Source organism: Sus scrofa, chromosome 5, assembly GCF_000003025.6.
Source record: "Sus scrofa isolate TJ Tabasco breed Duroc chromosome 5, Sscrofa11.1, whole genome shotgun sequence".
Taxonomy (NCBI): Eukaryota; Metazoa; Chordata; class Mammalia; order Artiodactyla; family Suidae; genus Sus; species Sus scrofa.
The window spans coordinates 68,701,618-68,721,150 of NC_010447.5; the positions used below are offsets into that span (position 1 = coordinate 68,701,618).

General features: G+C 50.4%; 1 protein-coding gene across 1 annotated transcript in view; it reads left to right on the forward strand.

The window, feature by feature from the left end:
- WNT5B (Wnt family member 5B) overlaps window positions 1–19,533 on the forward strand; it is a 104,781-nt gene that overhangs the window by 74,460 nt on the left and 10,788 nt on the right. Inside the window, 2 exon segments of the mRNA XM_021092498.1 lie at window positions 16,952–17,104; window positions 18,181–18,428. Coding sequence (XP_020948157.1) covers window positions 17,019–17,104; window positions 18,181–18,428 — 334 coding nt within the window. The 5' untranslated portion in view covers window positions 16,952–17,018.

Consider the following 19,533-nt stretch of genomic DNA (forward strand, 5'->3'; position numbering starts at 1 on the left):
GATTTGTCTCTACTGCGCCACAATGGAACTCCAGGCTGTTTGTATTTTCAGTCCTGGTGGCTTGGATCAAGGACATGTTTGCCAGCTGGCGGGATCCCATGGAGATCAAACCTGCCCCAACCACCTGATGTGGCCTTGAGGTGAGCGTGAAAATCGTGAGCTCTCCCAAAGCCACATGCAGATGTGCTCCCATCAGTGTTCTCTGTTTAGTTCAGCCGTGGTTGGAGGCAAGTGATCTCACAGCCTGTGCTGGTGGTTGGTTCCTGCTCCTGCCTTTTGTCACCGTCCTGACTGCGACTGCGTAACGCACAGACCACGCCTCCTTCCTTCCTGCCCACACAGGCGGACAGCGTTCTCCTTCTGCCCCTCACCGTGTTCCCAGCTGGGCTCACAGCCTCCAGACTCTCACTCTGCACTCTATCTATCCAGCAAACATCGCCAGTACAAGATCTGATGTTCTTGTCATTTTCAAAATGCTTTGTATGTTTTCCGTCTCTGTGCCCTTGTCCGGTGAGAGGGTCTTACCCTCCCATCTCCACCTGTGGGAATCCTGTCTGCCTACTGAGGGCCAAGTTCAAAGACCACCTTCATCATGAAACTGCTACTCCTTGGGAATTAATTTGTCTTTCTTAGGACTAATAATTGGGTAACAACTGGATAACAATTGGTACTTCCATTATAACATATCACTGCTGAATCTTGTAATCCAGTAATATTTGCATCGCCCCCACAGATTATACCAATTTCTCTTCCTCATCTTTGAGTAAGACCCAGTAGATGCTCAATAAGACTTATTGCTCTGAATTGGAGTCACAGAAAGAATTCCATTTGAATTACTTTCTGGCATTCTCACTCAATCTGATCTTATTCCCCTACTGAGTAACGAATACAAAATTGCTAGTCATTTCGTCCTGATAATGGGAAATGACTCCCAACGTCATTACAGGGTCTGCTTTCCCAGGGATGAAGCATAAAGATGAGAAGCAGGGTTGTCACTGGGAGAGGAATTTTCTCTCCTGGGCTCGTAGGAGGGTGTTGATCCTGGACCACCGGTAAGGTTAGAGGCCCTCATGCACCGGCCTGTGGTATCTTGCACGTTACTTCTGTTATAGCCCTTATTACACTAAATGTAACTAACAGAATTCACACGGAGCTTGTGGTTTGGATGATGGTGGTGGCGTTTGTTTTCTTGCCTGGCTTCCACTCTGGACCAGCTCTGTCTGTGAACAACCTGAGACAATGGAAGTGTCCTGTAACCTGAGCTGTCCCCCACAACAGCTGCGAGCCCCACGTGTATACTGAGCACCTGAAATGTGGCCGCTGCCACTGAGGATGGGAACACAACTTCCAGTCACTTTAGCATTAAATAGTCACGGGTGGCCTGTGGCCATCACGTTGGACGGGGTAGCAGTGCCGTGTGCCTGGGAGAGTGACGTCTTATGCATTTCCTGTCCTCCTGCAAAGGGCTAGGCACTCAGGGGGGCCATAGTAAATGTCTGTGAGTGAACATTTACCAGGTGACTGCGGAATGTGAGGAGCCTGCCGGGTGCCTGCTGTCACCCGCATTCTCTGCAGCCCAAGGAGGCCCCGCAGGCCACACGACCACTGGGCTCAGCCTCTGTCCTTGCAGCCTTCACCCGGCCAGTGGGCAGCCGTGGAGCAATTTAGCAGCAGGACTGGGAGCCTGTGAAAGGGGCCTGGCGGAGCCATAAAAGAAACAAAAGAATCCCAGTGGGGAGCTGAGAGCCCCTGCAACCTGCCCAGGCTGGATGTGGGTGATCCTGCTTTTTCCGGAGGCAGCTGCAGGAGTCATTTATTTCCCCAAACCAGAACCTGTGAGACCCACAGGTCTGACCTGAAGGCCCCTGGTTTGACTCTAGTTTTGGGGAGGAAATGTGGGTGTGGATGCTGGCAAGGGGAGAAGAGGAGGGGGCGCCTGGCCAAGATGTTCTCTGGGTGGGGAAGGAAGTGGGGGGTTCCTGCTGAGGCTGAGCATTTTCTGCCTCCTGTTTTCTTTAGAAGGATGCTTGGCACCTCCTCTCCCTGAGGACCTATTTCTTCCGCAGCACAGTCTAAGGGCCAGTCTGAACCAGGGGACCAGGCAGGCCACATCACCCAGAGCTACTGGCTTCCCCCAGTACCAGCCGGGGCTCATGTCGCAGGGGCTGTCGGTCCTGGAACAGTCAGCTGCCGGCCTCTCTTCTGCTCTGCGTGGGAGCCTCTGGCCGGCTCTTCCCCGGCCGTGTCCCCTGGGCCCAGCTGCTGAAGCAGAGGCCCAGGTGCCCAGCATCACCATTCAGGCCCTGTGGATCCAGCTGCTGCTTGTGCTTACACTCTGCTTTTCACTGCAATCAATATTTCCCACTTGTTTATAAAAATGAAATAACTACCTTGTTTTTCCAAATGGAAAAATTGTCCATTTTTGGAGCAGAAGGTTAGCAGCTTCAGTAGATTTTAGGAGAGGAAAAAGACCAGAATAAGGTGAGGCAATAACTTATCCAAGGTCTCTGTTTCTGGGATGGAATTCAGAATTGTTTAGGAAAAAAAAGAGCCAGGATGTAACTGCTTTCAGAAAACCCGCTATGTGTAAATCCAGATTTGTAAATAGTTCAGAATGATTATTCATGTGGTGAAATGACTATTATATGCAGCGCATATAACATAAAGATAAGATGATACATACAGTAGGGTTCCTTTAAATTCAGAATAGCATACTTAAAAGTCTTTATGAACCTGGCAAGCAAAGTGAATGTGTGAAGCAGTCAGGAGAGAGGCAATAGAGAGTGGTGAGAGTTTGGAAAATTAGAGAACCTATGTGCTCCTTCCCCACTCACGAGGCATTCCCATTCCAAAAACATAAAATCCTTCTGTTAGCCAAAGAGATTTGGTTGTCTGGCAGTTGGTGATTCCTGGGTTTTTTAAATAGTAAGATTTCCCAAGGTCCTTAAAAACTATGCTTCAGTTTGCAAAGACCAGAACACATTTACTTGGTAACATGAGATAAATAATTTAATTTTTTTTTTTTTTTGTCTTTTTAGAGCCACACCCGTGGCATATGGATATTCCCAGGCTAGGGGTCGAATAGGAGCTGTAGCTGTTGGCCTACACCACAGCCACAGCAACACGGGATCTAAGCTGTGTCTGTGACCTGCACCACTGCTCACAGCAAGGCCAGGGATTGAACCTGCGTCCTCATGGACACCAGTCAGGTTTGTTAACCACTGAGCCACGATGGGAACTCCACCATTTTAATTCTTTTTTTTTTTTTAAACACATTTTTATTTATTTATTTATTTATTTATTTATTTATTTTATTTTTTGTCTTTTTGCTATTTCTTTGGGCTGCTCCCGTGGCATATGGAGGTTCCCAGGCTAGGGGTCGAATCGGAGCTGTAGCCACCGGCCTACGCAAGAGCCACAGCAACTCGGGATCCGAGCCGCATCTGCGACCTACACCACAGCTCACGGCAATGCCGGATTGTTAACCCACTGAGCAAGGGCAGGGATCGAACCCGCAACCTCATGGTTCCTAGTGGGATTCGTTAACCACTGCGCCACGACGGGAACTCTCACCATTTTAATTCTGATCAGCCCATGCATGGCATGGAGAGAGGTCATCAGCCTGTCCGTGATAGGGATCCAGAACTCCACTTATTTGTTTAATTCATTGTATCCAAACCAAGTAGGTGGCACTTGCCCAGGTAAATGTTTTCCTGGAGTAGCAGCCCCAGTGAAAGCAGATGATGGGAGAAAGGTGGGAGCACCCAGGCAGCCTCCCCTCCTCTCCCCAACTCCCCTGAAGACAGAATCCACAACCATTGCTGCCAGGCTCCTAAATAACTTCCTGTACCACACTCACCTCTGGCCATGTGTTTGCACCTTCTTTTCTAGAGCATCTTTTAAAATTAATTTATCAGGATTCAGAAGAAGGGAAAATTCCTCTTATCTTCCGATGGGCTTTTGCTTGGTACCCGAGGAGAAAACGCTGCTCTCCCAAGTGAGACGAGGAGTCAGTAGGGACCTGCCCCTCTGGGAACCGCACAGGGGTCTGGGGACTTGCCCTCTGCCTACTCTGTGGGATGCGCTCCAGCAGGTACAGGGGGCATCTTCACCCTTCCTGAAGTGCTGGAACCGACCTAGAGTCTGGGGAACCACGCTTGTCTGAAACATCACTAAGCAGAGTTTAGTGAGGTGGTCTCAGGATCCATTTCTTTTTCTTTTTCTTTTTTTCATTTTTTAAAGTTTTATTGAAGTATAGTTGATTTGCGAAGTTGATCATTTCTGCTATACAGCATAGTGATTCAATTATACACATACACACATCCATTCTCTTTCAGATTCTTTTCCCACATAGATCATCACAGAATATTGGAGAGAGGTCTGTGCTATACAGCAGGTCCCCATTGGCCAATCATTCCATATACCTCAGTGTGCATATGCCAGTCCCAAACCCCCAGTCCATCCTTCCCCACCACCTGCCCCCTTTGGTAACCATAAGTTTTTCAAAGTCTATGAGTCTGTTTCTGTTCTGGAAATCAGTTCATTTATATCCTTTTTTAAATTTTTAAATTTTTTTTTTTTTGTCTTTTTGCTATTTCTTGGGCCGCTCCCGTGGCATACGGAGGTTCCCAGCCCAGGGGTCGAATCGGAGCTGTAGTCGCTGGCCTACGCCAGAGCCACAGCAACGCAGGATCCAAGCCGCACCTGCGGCCTACACCACAGCTCATGGCAACGCCAGATCCTTAACCCACTGAGCAAGGGCAAGGATCAAACCCGCAACCTCATGGTTCCTAGTCGGATTCGTTAACCGCTGTGCCACGATGGGAAATCCTATATCCTTTTTTTTAGATTCCACATGTAAGTGATATCATATGATGTTTGTCTTTCACTGTCTGACTGACTTCATTTAGTATGAGAATCTCTAGATCCATCCATGTTGCTACAGATGGCATTATTCCATCCTTTTTATGGCTGAGTAATATTCCATTGTATATATGTACCACATATATCAATTCCTCTGTCCATGGACAATTAGGTTGCTTCCATTCAGGATCTGTTTCTGCGTGCCAGCTGCCCTGCAGGGCGATTAAGGTGGGAGGGTTGTCACTGAGAATGAGGGACACATTTCTGGAGAATTTTGCCTTCCTCCAAAAGGCCAGAATTAAAAATCTCATCACTCCTCTACCCCTTCACATCATCCTCAGCATGACTCCTCCTGCAAGGGAGAGACACAGTGAGGAAGGACAGAGTTTTGGGGGAGATCAGGCTCCCAAAGAGCTGCACAGAGTATTGTGGTGGAGGAGGAGGGGGAAGGTGGAGGGGAAGACAGAGAGGGAGAGGAGGACGGAGAGGGGAGGGGAGGACGGAGGGGGGAGGGGGAGGAGGAAGGGGAGGGGGAGGAGGAAGGGGAGGGGGAGGTTTTGCCAGGTCCTGGTTTGTTGGAATTAGTGGGGAAGAAGAAATTGCGGCCCAGCTCCTGCAGTTTCATGACTGGCTGGTCCAGGCCTGGCTCTCATGTGAGGAAGGAACCCACATGATTTGCATGGAACCCCCTGAGCCCCACTCATGGCCAGCCCCACCTGCCCTCAAGCAGGCTGTCTCTGTACCTACATTTTCCAATATTCATTTAAGGCAGACATTTCTTTTCAAGTATGAAGACCCTTTTATTTAAGCAAAAAATAAGGTCATGTGCTCTCATGAGACTACAGTTATATTTTCCACTGAGATAATACATAAAGATTCCCTCAGGAGTTCCCTAGTAGCACAGTGGGTTAAGGATCTGGCATGGTCCCTATTGTGCCTCAGGTCACTGCTGTGGCACAGGTTTGATCCCTGGCCCAGGAAAGTCCATATGCTGTGAGACAGCCAAAAAAAAAAAAAAAAAAAAAAAAAACACACACAGACACACACATACATATATTTGCACATACTATATATATTATATATATATATACATAATATGTATGTATATACATATATATATATCTTGTGTTGAAAACAACAGATATTATATGATATCATGTATATGTGGAATCCAAAAAAAAGTACAAGTGAACTTATTTATAAAACAGAAACAGGAGTTCCCATCGTGGCACAGTGGTTAACGAATCCGACTAGGAACCATGAGGTTGCGGGTTCGATCCTTGCCCTTGCTCAGTGGGTTAACGATCCGGCGTTGCCATGAGCTGTGGTGTAGATTGCAGATGCGGCTCAGATCCTGCGTTGCTGTGGCTCTGGCGTAGACTGGCAGCTACAGCTCTGATTCGACGCCTGGGCTGGGAACCTCCATATGCCACGGGAGCGGCCCAAGAAATGGCAAAAAGACAAAAAAAAAAAACAGAAACAGACTCACAGACATAGAAGACAAACTTATGGTTACCAAAGGGGAGGTGGGGGGAGAGGTACATTGGGCGTATGGGATTAACAGATACACACTACTACGTATAAAATAGACAAGCGGGAGTTCCCGTCGTGGCGCAGTGGTTAACGAATCCCACTAGGAACCATGAGGTTGCGGGTTCCATCCCTGCCCTTGCTCAGCGGGTTAACGATCCGGCGTTGCCGTGAGCTGTGGTGTAGGTTGCAGATGTGGCTCCGATCCTGCATTGCTGTGGCTCTGGCGTAGGCCGGAGGCTGCAGCTCCGATTCGACCCCTAGCATGGGAACCTCCATATGCCGCAGGAGCGGCCCAAAGAAATAGCAAAAAGACCAAAAGATATATCTTTTAATAACCTATAATGGAAAAGAACCCCCCAAAATATATGCATAAAACCAAATGACTTTGCTGTACACCAGAAACTAATACAATATTAGAACTCAACTGTACTTGATTTATGAAAAAAAAATTTTTGTCGTGTAAGGGAACTAGGCAGAAAAGTGCATGGAGCATATATACCTAACTTTTTTTTTTTTTTTCCATTATAGCTGGTTTATAGTGTCAATTTTCTTCTGTACAACAAGGTGACCCAGTCACACATACATGTATACCTTCTTTTTTCTCACATTATCATGTTCCATCAAAAGTGACCAGACATAGTTCCCAGTGCTATACAGCAGGATCCCATTGCTTATCCACTCCAAAGGCAATAGTTTGCATCTATTAACCCCAAATTTTCAGTCCATCCCACTCCCTCTCCCTCCCCCTTGGCAACCACAAGTCTGTTCTCCATGTCCGTGATTTTTTTTCTGTGGAAAGGTTCACTTGTGCCATATATTAGATTCCGGATATGTGATATCATATGGTATTTGTCTTTCTCTTTCTGACTTACTTCACTTATTTCATGTTGCTGCTAATGGCATTATTTTGTTCTTTTTTATGACTGAGTAGTATTCCATTATGTATATATACCACATCTTCTGAATCCAATCATCTGTCAATGGACATTTAATTTGTTTCCATGTCTTGGCTATTGTGAATAGTGCTGCAATGAACATACGGGTAGATGTGTCTTTCTCAAGGAAAGTTTGGCCCAGATATATGCCCAAGAGAGGGATTGCTGGGTCATATGCTAGTTCTCTGTGTAGTTTTCCAAGGTACCTCCTTACTGTTTTCCATGGTGGTTGTACCAATTTACATTCCCACCAACAGTGCAGGAGGATTCCCTTTTCTCCACACCCTCTCCAGCATTTGTTATTTGTGGACTTATTAATGACGGCTATTCTGCCTGGTATGAGGTGGGACCTCATAGTAGTTTTGATTTGCATTTCTCTAATAATCAGTGATGTTGAGCGTTTTTTCATGTGCTTGTTGGCCCCCTGTGTATCTTCTTTGGATAAATGTCTATTCAGGTCTTTTGCCCATTTTTCCATTGGGTTGTTTGTTTTTTGGCCATTGAGTTGTATGTGTTATTTGTATATTTTAGAGATTAAGCCCTTGTCAGTTGCATCATTTGAAACTATTTTCTCCCATTCTGGAAGTTGTCTTTTTGGTTTTTTAATGGTTTCCTTTGCTGTGCTAAAGCTTGTCAGTTTGATTAGGCCCCATTGCTTTATTTTTGCTTTTATTTCAGTTGCTTTGGGAGACTGACCTGAGAAAACATTTGTAAGGTTGATGTCAGAGAATGTTTTGCCTATGTTCTCTTCTAGGAGTTTGATGGTGTCTTGTCTCACGTTTAAGTCTTTAAGCCATTCTGAGTTTATTTTTGTGCATGGTGTGAGGGTATGTTCCAGCTTCAATGATTTGCATGTGGCTGTCCAGGTTTCCCAGCACCACTTGCTGAAAGGATATATACCTAACTTAATAAATCATTATAAAGTGAACTGTTACATTGCCCTTACCCAGCTTGGACATAGAACCCTGCTGCTCCCCAGAAGCTCCCTTATGTCGCTTCGTCATCATGAACCCTCCTTCCATCCTGGAGGAAACGCCAGTCCTGGTGTTCACAGTCATCATTTCCTTGCATTTCTTTATGGTTTAACCACCCCTGTGCGGATCCCTCCACAATATAGTTTTGCTATGAAGGGCATTGGTTTACATGTGCCTTGGTGACTTGCTTCTCCCCTACGTTACATCTGTAAGGTTCATGCATGCTGTTCATCCGTCTTCATATCTGCCTACTACCTCATTGCTCTCACATATCACAGTTATAATTGTCGGTCCATCCATTGCTGATGGGCACGTGTGTTATCTCCAGTTCGAGGCTGTTCTGTTCTTGCCCTGATGTGCACATGGACAGATTCCTCCAGAAGAGTGGAGTTGCTGTGTCTTCAGAAACACTTTTTAAAAATATAGCAGCTTTTTGAGGTATAACTCACATATCATATAGGTCACCCATTTAAAGCGTACAATTCAATGGTTTTAATTCCTAGAGTAGTGAACTGTCACCACAATCATCAGTAATACTTTAAAGTAAATTCGTATTTTCTCAATTACAAGGCTCTACAGATATGTAGTCTGGCAGAGTGGAATTAGGTGGACATATTTATTCATTCTGGAGATAGTGCTTGTCTGCATGGTCTGTGGTTCTGTGGCCTCCAGAGGTCTTTAGCCCCAGGGGAGGTACCATTAGCTGCAGGCATTGCATGAAAAAATTTGCCATTCAAATACATACGTACAGGAGTTCCGTCGTGGCACGGTGGTTAACGAATCTGACTAGGAACCATGAGGTTTCGGGTGTGATCCCTGGCCTTGCTCAGTGGGTTAAGGATCTGGTGTTGCCGTGAGCTGTGGTGTAGGTTGCAGATGCGGCTTGGATCCCGCGTTGCTGTGGCTCTGGTGTAGGCTGGAGGCTACGACTGTGATCGACCCCTAGCCTGGGAACCTCCATATGCCGCAGAAGCGGCCCTAGAAATGGCAAAAAGACAAAAAATAAATAAAAATAAAATATGTACGTACATAGAGTTCCTGCTATGGTGCAGGGAGTTAAAGATGCAGTATTGCTGCAGCTGTGGCAAAGGTCACAGCTCTGGCTCAGATTCCATCCCTGGCCCGGGAACTTCTATATGCCGCCGGTATGGCCGAAAAACCCCACAACACATATAAACATACATATATATGTTACTTGAAAGACTTTATGCTTTAATTCACCGTGTATAACTCTGGATGATTCTATAACAGTGCTTCCCACATTTTCTTGGGCATCAGAACCACCTGGAGTGTTTGTTCAAACAGATTGCTTGGTACCACGCTCAGAGTTTCAGTTTCAGTAGCTCTGGGTGGGGCTTGAGAATATCTGTATCTCATCAGTTTCCAAGTGGTACTGATACTGTTAGTTGAGGACCATACTTTGAGAAACCCTGGAAATGGGAGAACTGTGTGTGGAAGCAATTCATTCAATCATTCGATGGATGAATGGAGGGGGAGTGGGTGTATAAGACACATTTTGTTGAGGGGGGAGAGGGTAGTTAGCAGGCTCTTTTTTTTTTTTTTTTTTTTTTGCTTTTTAGGGCCACACCTGTGGCATATGGAAGTTCCCAGGCTAGGGGGTCTAACAGGAGCTACAGCTGCTGGCCTATGCCACAGCTGCAGCAACGCAGGGTCAGAGCTGGTCTGTGACCTACACCACAGCTCATGGCAATACCGGATTCTTAACCTACTGAGCAGTGCCAGGGATTGAACCCAAAACCTCATGGTTACTAGTCAGATTCGTTTCTGCTGCGCCACAACGGGAACTCCAGCAGACTCTTGCAGTAGTTCAGAGGATGGAGAGCTGGGATGCAGGTTTGATCCCTGGCCCAGCACCGTAGGTTAAGGATCTGGCATTGTTGCAGCTGTGGCTGGGATCTGATCCCTGACCCGGGAGCTCCATATGCCAAGGGGTGGCCAAAATAGAAAATAAATAAATAAATTAATAAATAGTATTATGGAGTCACAATCAAGACGCCCTGACAATTGCTCTGACATGGAGGGTACAGGTGAGGGAGGAGTCAAAAGGACACCAGGATTTCAGGCCTGGATCCAGGAGGAGAATTGGAGGCAAGAATGCAAGGAAAAAGTGGAACCTATCAGGAGGCAATACCTGCACTTGGCTCTCTTAGGAGACTGACTCACCCATCATTTCATGATCAAAAGGTGGCTCATCCCCTGAGAAACTAGAAGCCTGTGATCCTGGTGGTTTCCCTGGACCATGGCTGTTGGATGCTCAGCGGGGATTCAATAGCAGATTTCAGAGGGACTCATATTTAACAAACAGAAATGGTTCTGGGAACATTGGCAAGGATCAAGCCCCCCTTTATTGCAGCACCTCTCTTCCCCTTCCCAAAGCACCTTGAAGTTTTCTTCTTGACCCAACCCCATCTTACGTGCCATCCTTCTTGCTCTGTCCCTCCTATTTAAGGCCGCTCTCCAACCCGACATCCTGACGTGGTCGCCGGCTTGGACTCCTCCATCCTGCCTCTCGTAGGTTTCTCAGGTCCCCTGCTGGACCAGAGCTCGTCAGGAGCAGCATCTTACACGTCTCCACTTAGCACATGACAAACGCCTCAGAAGGAGAACGGTGCTCAAAGTCTGCAGGGAAAAGGTGGAGACAAGGCTGGGACCTGGAATCTCTAAAATCCCAATCAGCAGCCCAGACTCTCTTCCCTCCGCCTGGCTGGGCTTTCCCATCTCAACATAAACAGAAACACCAGCTCTTTAAAACGATCACTCTATTTTTTTGTGCATCACTCACACTTCAATTTAAAAAATTATTCTGTTTTAATTTCTCCAGCTTTAAACAGCCTGACCTGTTCTCAACCCATGTATCATTTGGCTGGGGGAAAGTCTGGCTTTTTTCTTTCTCAAGGCTGTGTGTGTGTGTGTGTGTGTGTGTGTGTGTGTTTATACTAGTCACTCTGCAGTCAGCCTGTCTCTTACAAGCACTGCTTTGGAGGTATTTCCCACAAAGCAGCCTTGGCAAGAGGCTGTGTTTGAGGAAGAGGGCAAAGGTCTCCATCCCAAGCCAGGGTCTGCCGTATAGGTGCTGTAGGACAGAGCTACCTGGCCTCTCTATATCTTATCTCCCTGTGGGTTCCCCGTTCAAAGAGAGGATAAAAATGGTACATACTAGAGTTCCCGTCATGGCATAGCGGAAACGAATCTGACTAGGAACCATGAGGTTGTGAGTTCGAGCTGTGGCCTCGCTCAGTGGGTTAAGGATCCGGCGTTGCCGTGAGCTGTAGGCTGCAGATGTGGCTCGGATCTGGTGTTGCTGTGGTCTGTGGCTGTGGTGTAGGCCGGCAGCTGTAGCTCCAATTTGACCCTTAGCCTGGGAACCTCCATATGCCTCGGGGTGCGGCCCTAAAAAGAAAAAAAAAAGGCGCATACTGTAGAGTTTTAGTGAAGGTGAAATGAGGAAAAAATAGAAGTAAAACGTTTGGTTCAGTGCATGTAGAAGGGGTTTAATAAATGCTCAGTGCTCTTCTCTGTTGTCATTGGTCATCAACCAAGTGCTGATGGTTGTCATCTAGTGTAAATACAGGGCAAGAAGGGCAATGTGTCTGTACCTTTGGGAGACGATGGGACTGCTGGAGAAGCAGGAAACACACACAGCTCCAGCAGCGGGTGCGGGCTCCACAGCGGTGTCCTCTACGTGATAAGGAAATGCCCAGTCAGTGGAAAGAGCTTCCTGGCCTTGGATTAGTTTTGAAGGCAGCTCTGGGGAGGAAGTGACCCTTGAGTGTGGACCTGAGAGCCCTTTGAGGTTTGGGTTGCTTGGGACCAGAGATCTTCCCCAGGAAGTGGATCAAGATGAGGTCTGAGGGGGAGGCAGGGCTTGATCTGGGAGCAGGAGGAGACTGGAAAAGAAATCCCGTGGTGTGCTGGGAGTTCCCGTCATGGCTCAGTGGTTAACGAATCCGTCTAGGAACCATGAGGTTGCAGGTTCGATCCCTGCCCTTGCTCAGTGGGTTAACGATCTGGCATTGCCGTGAGCTGTGGTGTGGGTCACAGACGTGGCTCGGATCTGGCATTGCGTGGCTGTGGCGTAGGCCGGTAGCTGCAGCTCCAATTAGACCCCTGGCCTGGGAACCTCCATATGCCGCAGAAGTGGCCCTAGAAATGGCAAAATGACCAAAGGAAAAAAAAAAAAAAAAAAAGACATCCAGTGGTGTGAACTTCATAAAAGAAGGGAGGCAGGATGAAGCCAGGTTGGGAAGTTTGCGGGTGCAAGGACGGGGAGCCTCCATGGCCATGAGTGTAGGGGGGTGCTGATATTATGTGCACGGTTAGCCCTGTAGGAAAGCTGGTGTGGGAGCCCAGTGGATTAGACTGCAGAGAGCACTTACTGAGAAATGGAGGAGGCCAAGGACCTGCGTTTCAGGAGGTGTTGTCAGGTGTTCTGAGGTCCACGAGGAGCCTTTCTCCACAGTGATGGAAGTGGAGCGGTGGGGGTGGGAAGGCTCAGGACGGCAGCTCTGGTACCCCCCTCCCCTCCCCTCCCTCATCCTTCCCCCACCCAGAGAAATCCTGGCACCTAGGGCAGCACTTGGACAGCAGCTGGGAGTTCACGCAGGGACTTTCCCTTCCCGAGGGCTGAGGTCGTCCACCTGCTGTGCCAGGACTGCTAACAAAATTGCACATATGTCTGGGGAGTTCCCATTGTGGCGCAGTGGTTAACGAATCCGACTAGGAACCATGAGGTTGCGGGTTCGGTCCCTGCCCTTGCTCAGTGGGTTAACGATCCGGCGTTGCCATGAGCTGTGGTGTAGGTTGCAGATGCGGCTCGGATCCCGCGTTGCCCATATGCCGCGGGAGCGGCCCAAGAAATAGCAACAACAACAACAACAACAACAAAGACAAAAGACAAAAAAAAAAAAAAAAAAAAATTGCACATATGTCTGAATTACACAGCCATGGCTCCTCCTTGGGTCTCAGGGTAAGAGGGGGACCCTAGAGATCTCGGAAAGACTCCTTGCAGGTGCTCTTTCTTGGTAGGTTTCCAGGGGTGCCTGTTTGGGGCGGGGGCAGGTATGGGCAGTGACACTACTTCCTGGGGTACTGGAAAGCTGCTTGAGTCCTCAGGCTCTAGGGGAGGCCAGTCTTGAGCACCCAGTGGCTGTTTTGTGAACTGCCAATGACTTTGGCAAGCACCTGTCCTGTGGGTTGGGGTTTCTATGGCCTCGCTGCTCTGGTGTGTGGACAGCTCAGAGACTCCCCTTCAAGGGCGGAGATGCTGGGGTTGGTAACTTGGTGGGCACAGTCTCGAAAGGAGTGAAAACTGGTGACCAAGTCTAGCCAGGAAAAGTCTCAGTTCAAATCTGTGCCCCTTTGATTGTGAAAATAAGTGGTGTCAGTAAGGACCCTGCACGTTCACAGAGGGGCCTGAGTGCAGCAGGGCGATCCCCTTGCCACCTCCCGTCTGTCTGCTCAGTGGTTTGGGGGGAGGTCCCCCCAAGGACTCTAACAAGGTAAACTACCTTTCTTATCCTCCATGCTGGTCCCCACTTGATGTTTCCTGGAGGTTCCCTGGGTCTGACATGTCATGTACTAATTTGTTCATTGCTGTATCTCTGGCGCTTAGAGCCATAAATATGTGGCACATACCAGGCTCCCAGTGCACATTCAATTGACTGTTTTGAATGAACGAATGAATGAATGAATGAGGCAGGAGGGCAGCACAGGTGTCTGATCAGCTGGAGGGGTCCTGATTGAGAATGCTGTATCCTCCCCTCTGCCCCCACCACCCCAAGAGGAACCTTGGGCCCCTCCTACTTAACTGTGTTCTGTCCCAAGTGGAGGCATGACGTTACCAATGAGACCAGTGGCCACCACTCACCTTCCCTGGCCCAGCCCAGCTCCAGGAAAGCAGAGGAGACAGAGGGCTGCTATGACTGCGGGGGGTGGGGAGGGGGGTGCATGTCACACGTCTGCAGGACAGCGTGCACCCTGAGGGCTGCTGTATGTGTTTTGGGGGGAAATGTTCAATTTCAGGTGCCACATCTGGAAGGCAGCCGAAGAAGCCACCACATGTGCCAGGGTCTTTGTTTTCTTTTTCTTTTTTTTTTTCTTTTTTTTTTTTTTTTGTCTTTAGGGCTATACCCATGGCACATGGAAGTTCCAGGCTAGGGGTTGAATAGGAGCTGTAGCTGCAGGCCTACGCCACAGCCACAGCAATGTGGGATCTGAGCCACGTCTGTGACCTATACCACAGCTCACGGCAATGCAGGATCCCTAACCCACTGACCAAGGCTGGGGACTGAACCCTCATCCTCATGGATACTGGTCAGGTTTGTTAACTGCTGAGCCACAGCAGAAACTCCTTTTTCTTTTTTTTTTAAGTTTTTATTTTTATTTATTTGTTTTTTTGTTTTGGTTTTGTTTTGGCTGCACCCGAGGCATGTGAGGTTCCCGGGCCAGAGATCCAACCAGAACCACAGCAGTGACAACACCGGAACCTTAACCATTAGCCCATCAGGGAACACCCTCTTTTTTAAGGGCTTTATTTTGTGTGTCTTTTTAGGGCCGCACCTGCAGCTTATGGAGGTTCCCAGGCTAGGGGTCTAATCAGAGCTACAGCTCCCGGCCTATGCCACAGCCACAGCAATGCCAGATCCGAGCTGCATCTGCTACCTACACCACAGCTTATGGCAATACTGGATCCTTAACCCACTGAGGGAGGCCAGGGATCGGATCCCCCATCTTCATGGATACTAGTCGGGTTTATTTCCGCTGCGCCACAACTGGAACCCCTTTAAGTTTTTGAAATACATTTTTTTTTCTAACGTGCTGAGAGTTTGCTGGAAAGCACAGGGTGGTAGGAACAGCTGCTGGGGTGATTCCGCCTGGGCCGATGTTTATGAGGCAGGATTAACGGCTCTGGGGAAGTCTGGCCCTAGCACCTATCACCAGGGTCAGAGGCGCACTGACTGCTGTCCTGGGAAACAGAGGCCCCAGCCTGGCCTCCGGTGAACCTGGGCCTGGTAGAGCCAAAGAGGTTTCATGGGGGCCGGTGAGAGGAGAGCTGGAGAGAGGGGGACACAGGGATAAGCAGTGTCACCAGGTGGGGAAGACCTCAGCTCTCTCGGGGCAGGGCGGGGGGCGGGGGGCAGTGAACCCGGGAGGAGGGTGGCTCTTCAGGCCCCAAGAAGGGCTAGTAGTGGAGTTTCGGGTGTTTGGACAAGGAAGCCCTTTGAAGCTTTTCTCCCGGCCTCCCCGCCTGGCCCTGGTCCCCTCCCCTCCATAAAGCCATTAGCTCCTGGTGCCAGCCCTATCTCTGCTCCATCTCTGGTCCCAGGCGCATTCACAGCCCTCCTGCCCTGGGGGACGGGAGGATTTATTGGGGGGGTTGGGGGAGGGTGCTCTTCAGAGGAGGAGAGGTCTGTTAGGAAAGCGGGGTGTGGGGAGGCCGGGTCATTTCCGAGCTGGCTCTGCATGACAAAGGGGCAGGGGCGAGTCCCTGCTTTGATGTTCCCCTGGCGGCCCCACACACCTGCCTGTTGGTGCCCCCGCCCCAGCTGAGACCTCCCGAAGAAAAGCCTAAGGGGGTGGGGACAGCTGTGGCCCAGCTCCCCCAGCCCTGCTCGGGTACCTTCCTCTCTTGGTGGACCGGGACAGAAATACCTCCTAGGCTGATGACCCAGAGCCCCTGCCGCCCCCCCCTTCCCGGAAGGCCAGGAGGCCCTGCACTGCGTGGTGAGATGGGGGGCTCTCGGAGCGGGTGTTGCCTGAAGGTTGGGTGCTGAAGCCTGAGGGATGGAGACGCCTTGGGGGCTTGGGTCATACCCTGGGTGGGGGCTCAGGGAGGAGCGAGGGGGGTGCCTTTCCAGAGACTTGCTCCAGGGTCATCTGAATTTAAGGGCTTCAGGAAAGCTGTTCTCTGGACGGGCTGATGTGAGCGTAGCAGAGCCTTGGTTGCTCTAGGGTGCTGGGGACCCTGGGGGAGGCATGGGTCACGGGGGATGTTGCGGGGGGGTGGGGCGCAGATGCCGCAGGCACAACTCGGGTCGGCTTTTCCGTTTCTCAGAGGAGTTGCCTTGAGAAAGTGGAGAGCCCTCCCCTTGTCCTGCTGTGTGTCCTGGTAAACAGGGCTGGGATGTTGAAAATGTGTTTAGAGAGAGAGCGGGGTGCAGATTGAGAGGGAAGGTTCCTGCAGGGGGTGGGGTGCTCTAGGTAAATCAACTTGCCAGTTGCTTTCAGCTCCACATAAGAGAGCTGGTGGTCAGACAGATACCGCCCCAGGAAGAGTGGGCAGGATGGTCCCCCGTCTCTTTGGATGTTGTGGAGGGAGGGCACGTGTGCATGGCAACAGCCAAAGCATCTTCCTAAATGCTGCCCCAAGCTCGCTCAGCTCTTGAAATGACTTGCTTTCCTCCCTTCTCTGCTCTCGCTGTCTCCTTCCGCTGTGGGTCCCCCAGGTCGCTGTGATCCTATGTGAGAAGGTGAGGGTGGGACAGGAGGGTGGGGAGAGGCGGACCTTTCCTGGGGGAGCAGGCTCTCCTGGTTCCAGCCACACACACACACACACACACACACACACACACACACACACACACACACACACACACACTGATGCTCCCTTGCATCTGTTTTCTCCAGGGAGCCCCGTCTTGGAAGCCGTCGGTCCCCGGGGTCTTCCCCGAGCCCCGGGGAGGGCGAGGGGACCATGCCCAGCCCGCCACTCCTGCTCGCCGCTGCTGCAGCCCTGCTCGCCAGCTGGGCCCCGCTCCCCTCTGAGGCCAGCTCCTGGTGGTGAGTGTGGGTTGAAGCCCCTCCCAGCCCGGCCTTCCTGGGCCACCGATGGGATGGGTAGCGATGGGATGGGTAGCAATGGAACCATTCCTTTTATCAGCAACCCCACCCCCCAACCCACCAAAGAGCTCTTTTTCTCTTGAGCCCCCAGAGTTATGTCAAGTTCCCTGAGGAGAAAGGTTTAGTTCATTTGGCTTTTCTCTGAGTGCATCCACAGCCCCCTCTTCCTGGGTAGTTAGAAATAGCTCTTTTGTTGCTATTGGATCAATAAGAATATTGATTTTTTTTTTTTTCTAGTGAGGGCAAGGAGAGTAGAATTCGTGGTTGGTGAGTCTGAAGACCAGATGAGGGATTTGCAGGACCACGTGGGGCTTGTGTTTTTGAGACTGCTGTCACTCCCAGGTGGACATGGAGATGGCAGGCCCAACCCCCACCCCGCACCATTTGGCATGATCCGTGCTTGGCTCTCATTTTTGCTCAGATGGCAAATCCACAGCCTTCTCCTCCACCTCCACCTTGTTATATCTAGGAGATGATGAGCCAAAGGGAGAGAGTCCTGAGAGGCTGAAAGGTGGGGTCAGGGCCCGAGAGAAGGAAGCAAAACCTTTAGCATATACGGCCATGAATGTCAATTGGAGTCAATCGTAAAGGAATAAGGAGAATGCTCTTTAAAGGAATTGATTGCTTTCCACGCATGTCCTGCGCTTTGGCCAGAGTGGACTGACCGCTCCTGCGGAGGTGTAGCCTCAGCACACAGCCTGCACCCCCCCACCCCCGAAGATGCAGCCACAGCAGCCCCACTGTGGCCCTCTCCTTCTGGAAGCTTCTCCAGGCTCTGAGGGCTCTTCCTTGTCTGGTCCCTGTGGATCCCCATGCTCAAGCCCGTCTCAGGTGTGCGACATCTCATGTATTGTCTGCCTTGTGCCTCAGTTTCAGGGACTCGTTTTTTTTCTGATTTTTCCTTCCCAAGCCTATGGTTCAGGGTCTGAACCCAGAGAACCCCCGTGAAGGCTGCTGCTTCCCACGGGCTGCACTCACTCCTGGCCCTTTGTCCCTCCCCTGCTCGGCCGCTGCAGGTCCTTGGCCATGAACCCGGTGCAGAGACCTGAGATGTTCATCATCGGAGCCCAGCCCGTGTGCAGCCAGCTCCCTGGGCTGTCCCCCGGCCAGAGGAAGCTGTGCCAGCTTTACCAGGAGCACATGGCCTACATAGGGGAGGGGGCCAGGACAGGCATCAAGGAGTGTCAGCACCAGTTCCGGCAGCGACGGTGGAATTGCAGCACCGTGGGCAATGCCTCTGTCTTTGGAAGGGTCGTGCAGATAGGTGAGTGGACCTGGGAACTGATGCCCGGTGCTCGGCGCAGTGCTTGGTGCTCAGGGATGGGGTGGGCGTGCAGCAGGGGGTCTCAGTGCACCCAGCTCAGTGGTCCGCTGGCCCTCTGCCTCCTCCCCAGCTGCTGTGAGTGCCCCCTCTGGGCAGGGTCAGAGCGGCTTAGCAAGCCTGCCCACCACCTCGGCCCCTCCTAGCATGAGGGCCTCTGCTAGGGCTGTGAGCAGAGAACCCAATATCTGCAAATGTTTGCCTCTTTTCCGTGGACCCTGAGAGAGAAACTCTGGGCCAAATGGCAGTGGCGGTCGTGAACCCCACCCAGATCCAGTCGTGGCCTTTTCATTTGAAAGCGGGTGTGTGTGTTGGAAAGAGGGATGGGGTTGCAGACTAAAGGAGGAAAATGAGAGGGCCGCCTCTCCCTGGATTCCTGGCCCTTCCCCTCTCCCACTCCTGGTCTAGGCTTCTTTGGCTCCTCTATTGCTTAGATGGAGGTGTGATCTGGGGTCTAATTGTTTTAGGTCCTTTTGAAATGCAATCCTCCCCTCCCTGGCAAGAAATTGAGAAATCCGGCCCTATTCTACTGGGCCTTATCCCCAGGGCCATAAAAGGAAGGTGTTAGAGCATTCGTTCTTCCAGGACGGCTTCCCCTGCCAAAGACCACATTCTAGAGTTCCCTGAGGCTGGGGTTTTCCCAAAGAAGGCTTCTAGCAGGGGGAGTGGGGCGGCTGGGGCAGAGGGGGAGGGGGAGGGATTCGGCTCCCTGCTCCCACCCTTGTAAAGGCCCCACACGGAGGGGTAAGGTCCAGGGAAAGTACACTTTGACCCTTGCTTCTCTGTGCTTCCGTCAGCATCCACTCAAGGTCCCTGAAAGGACCAGTAACAGCTCTACTGGGCAGTGGACCCCTGGGGCCGAGTGAGATTCATTCGTAGTTTGTCAGTTATTCTCAAGGACACTTGGTATCTGTCCCTTCTTCCTGGTAAGCGCCTTGGTCAGCAGCTCTCCCTGGCTGCTGGGTTTCGGTGAGGAAACTTCCAGGATGGCCCAGGTGCAGAGCGGCATCCTGAAGCCACATCAGGGTGCTAATATTTATTTGCGACC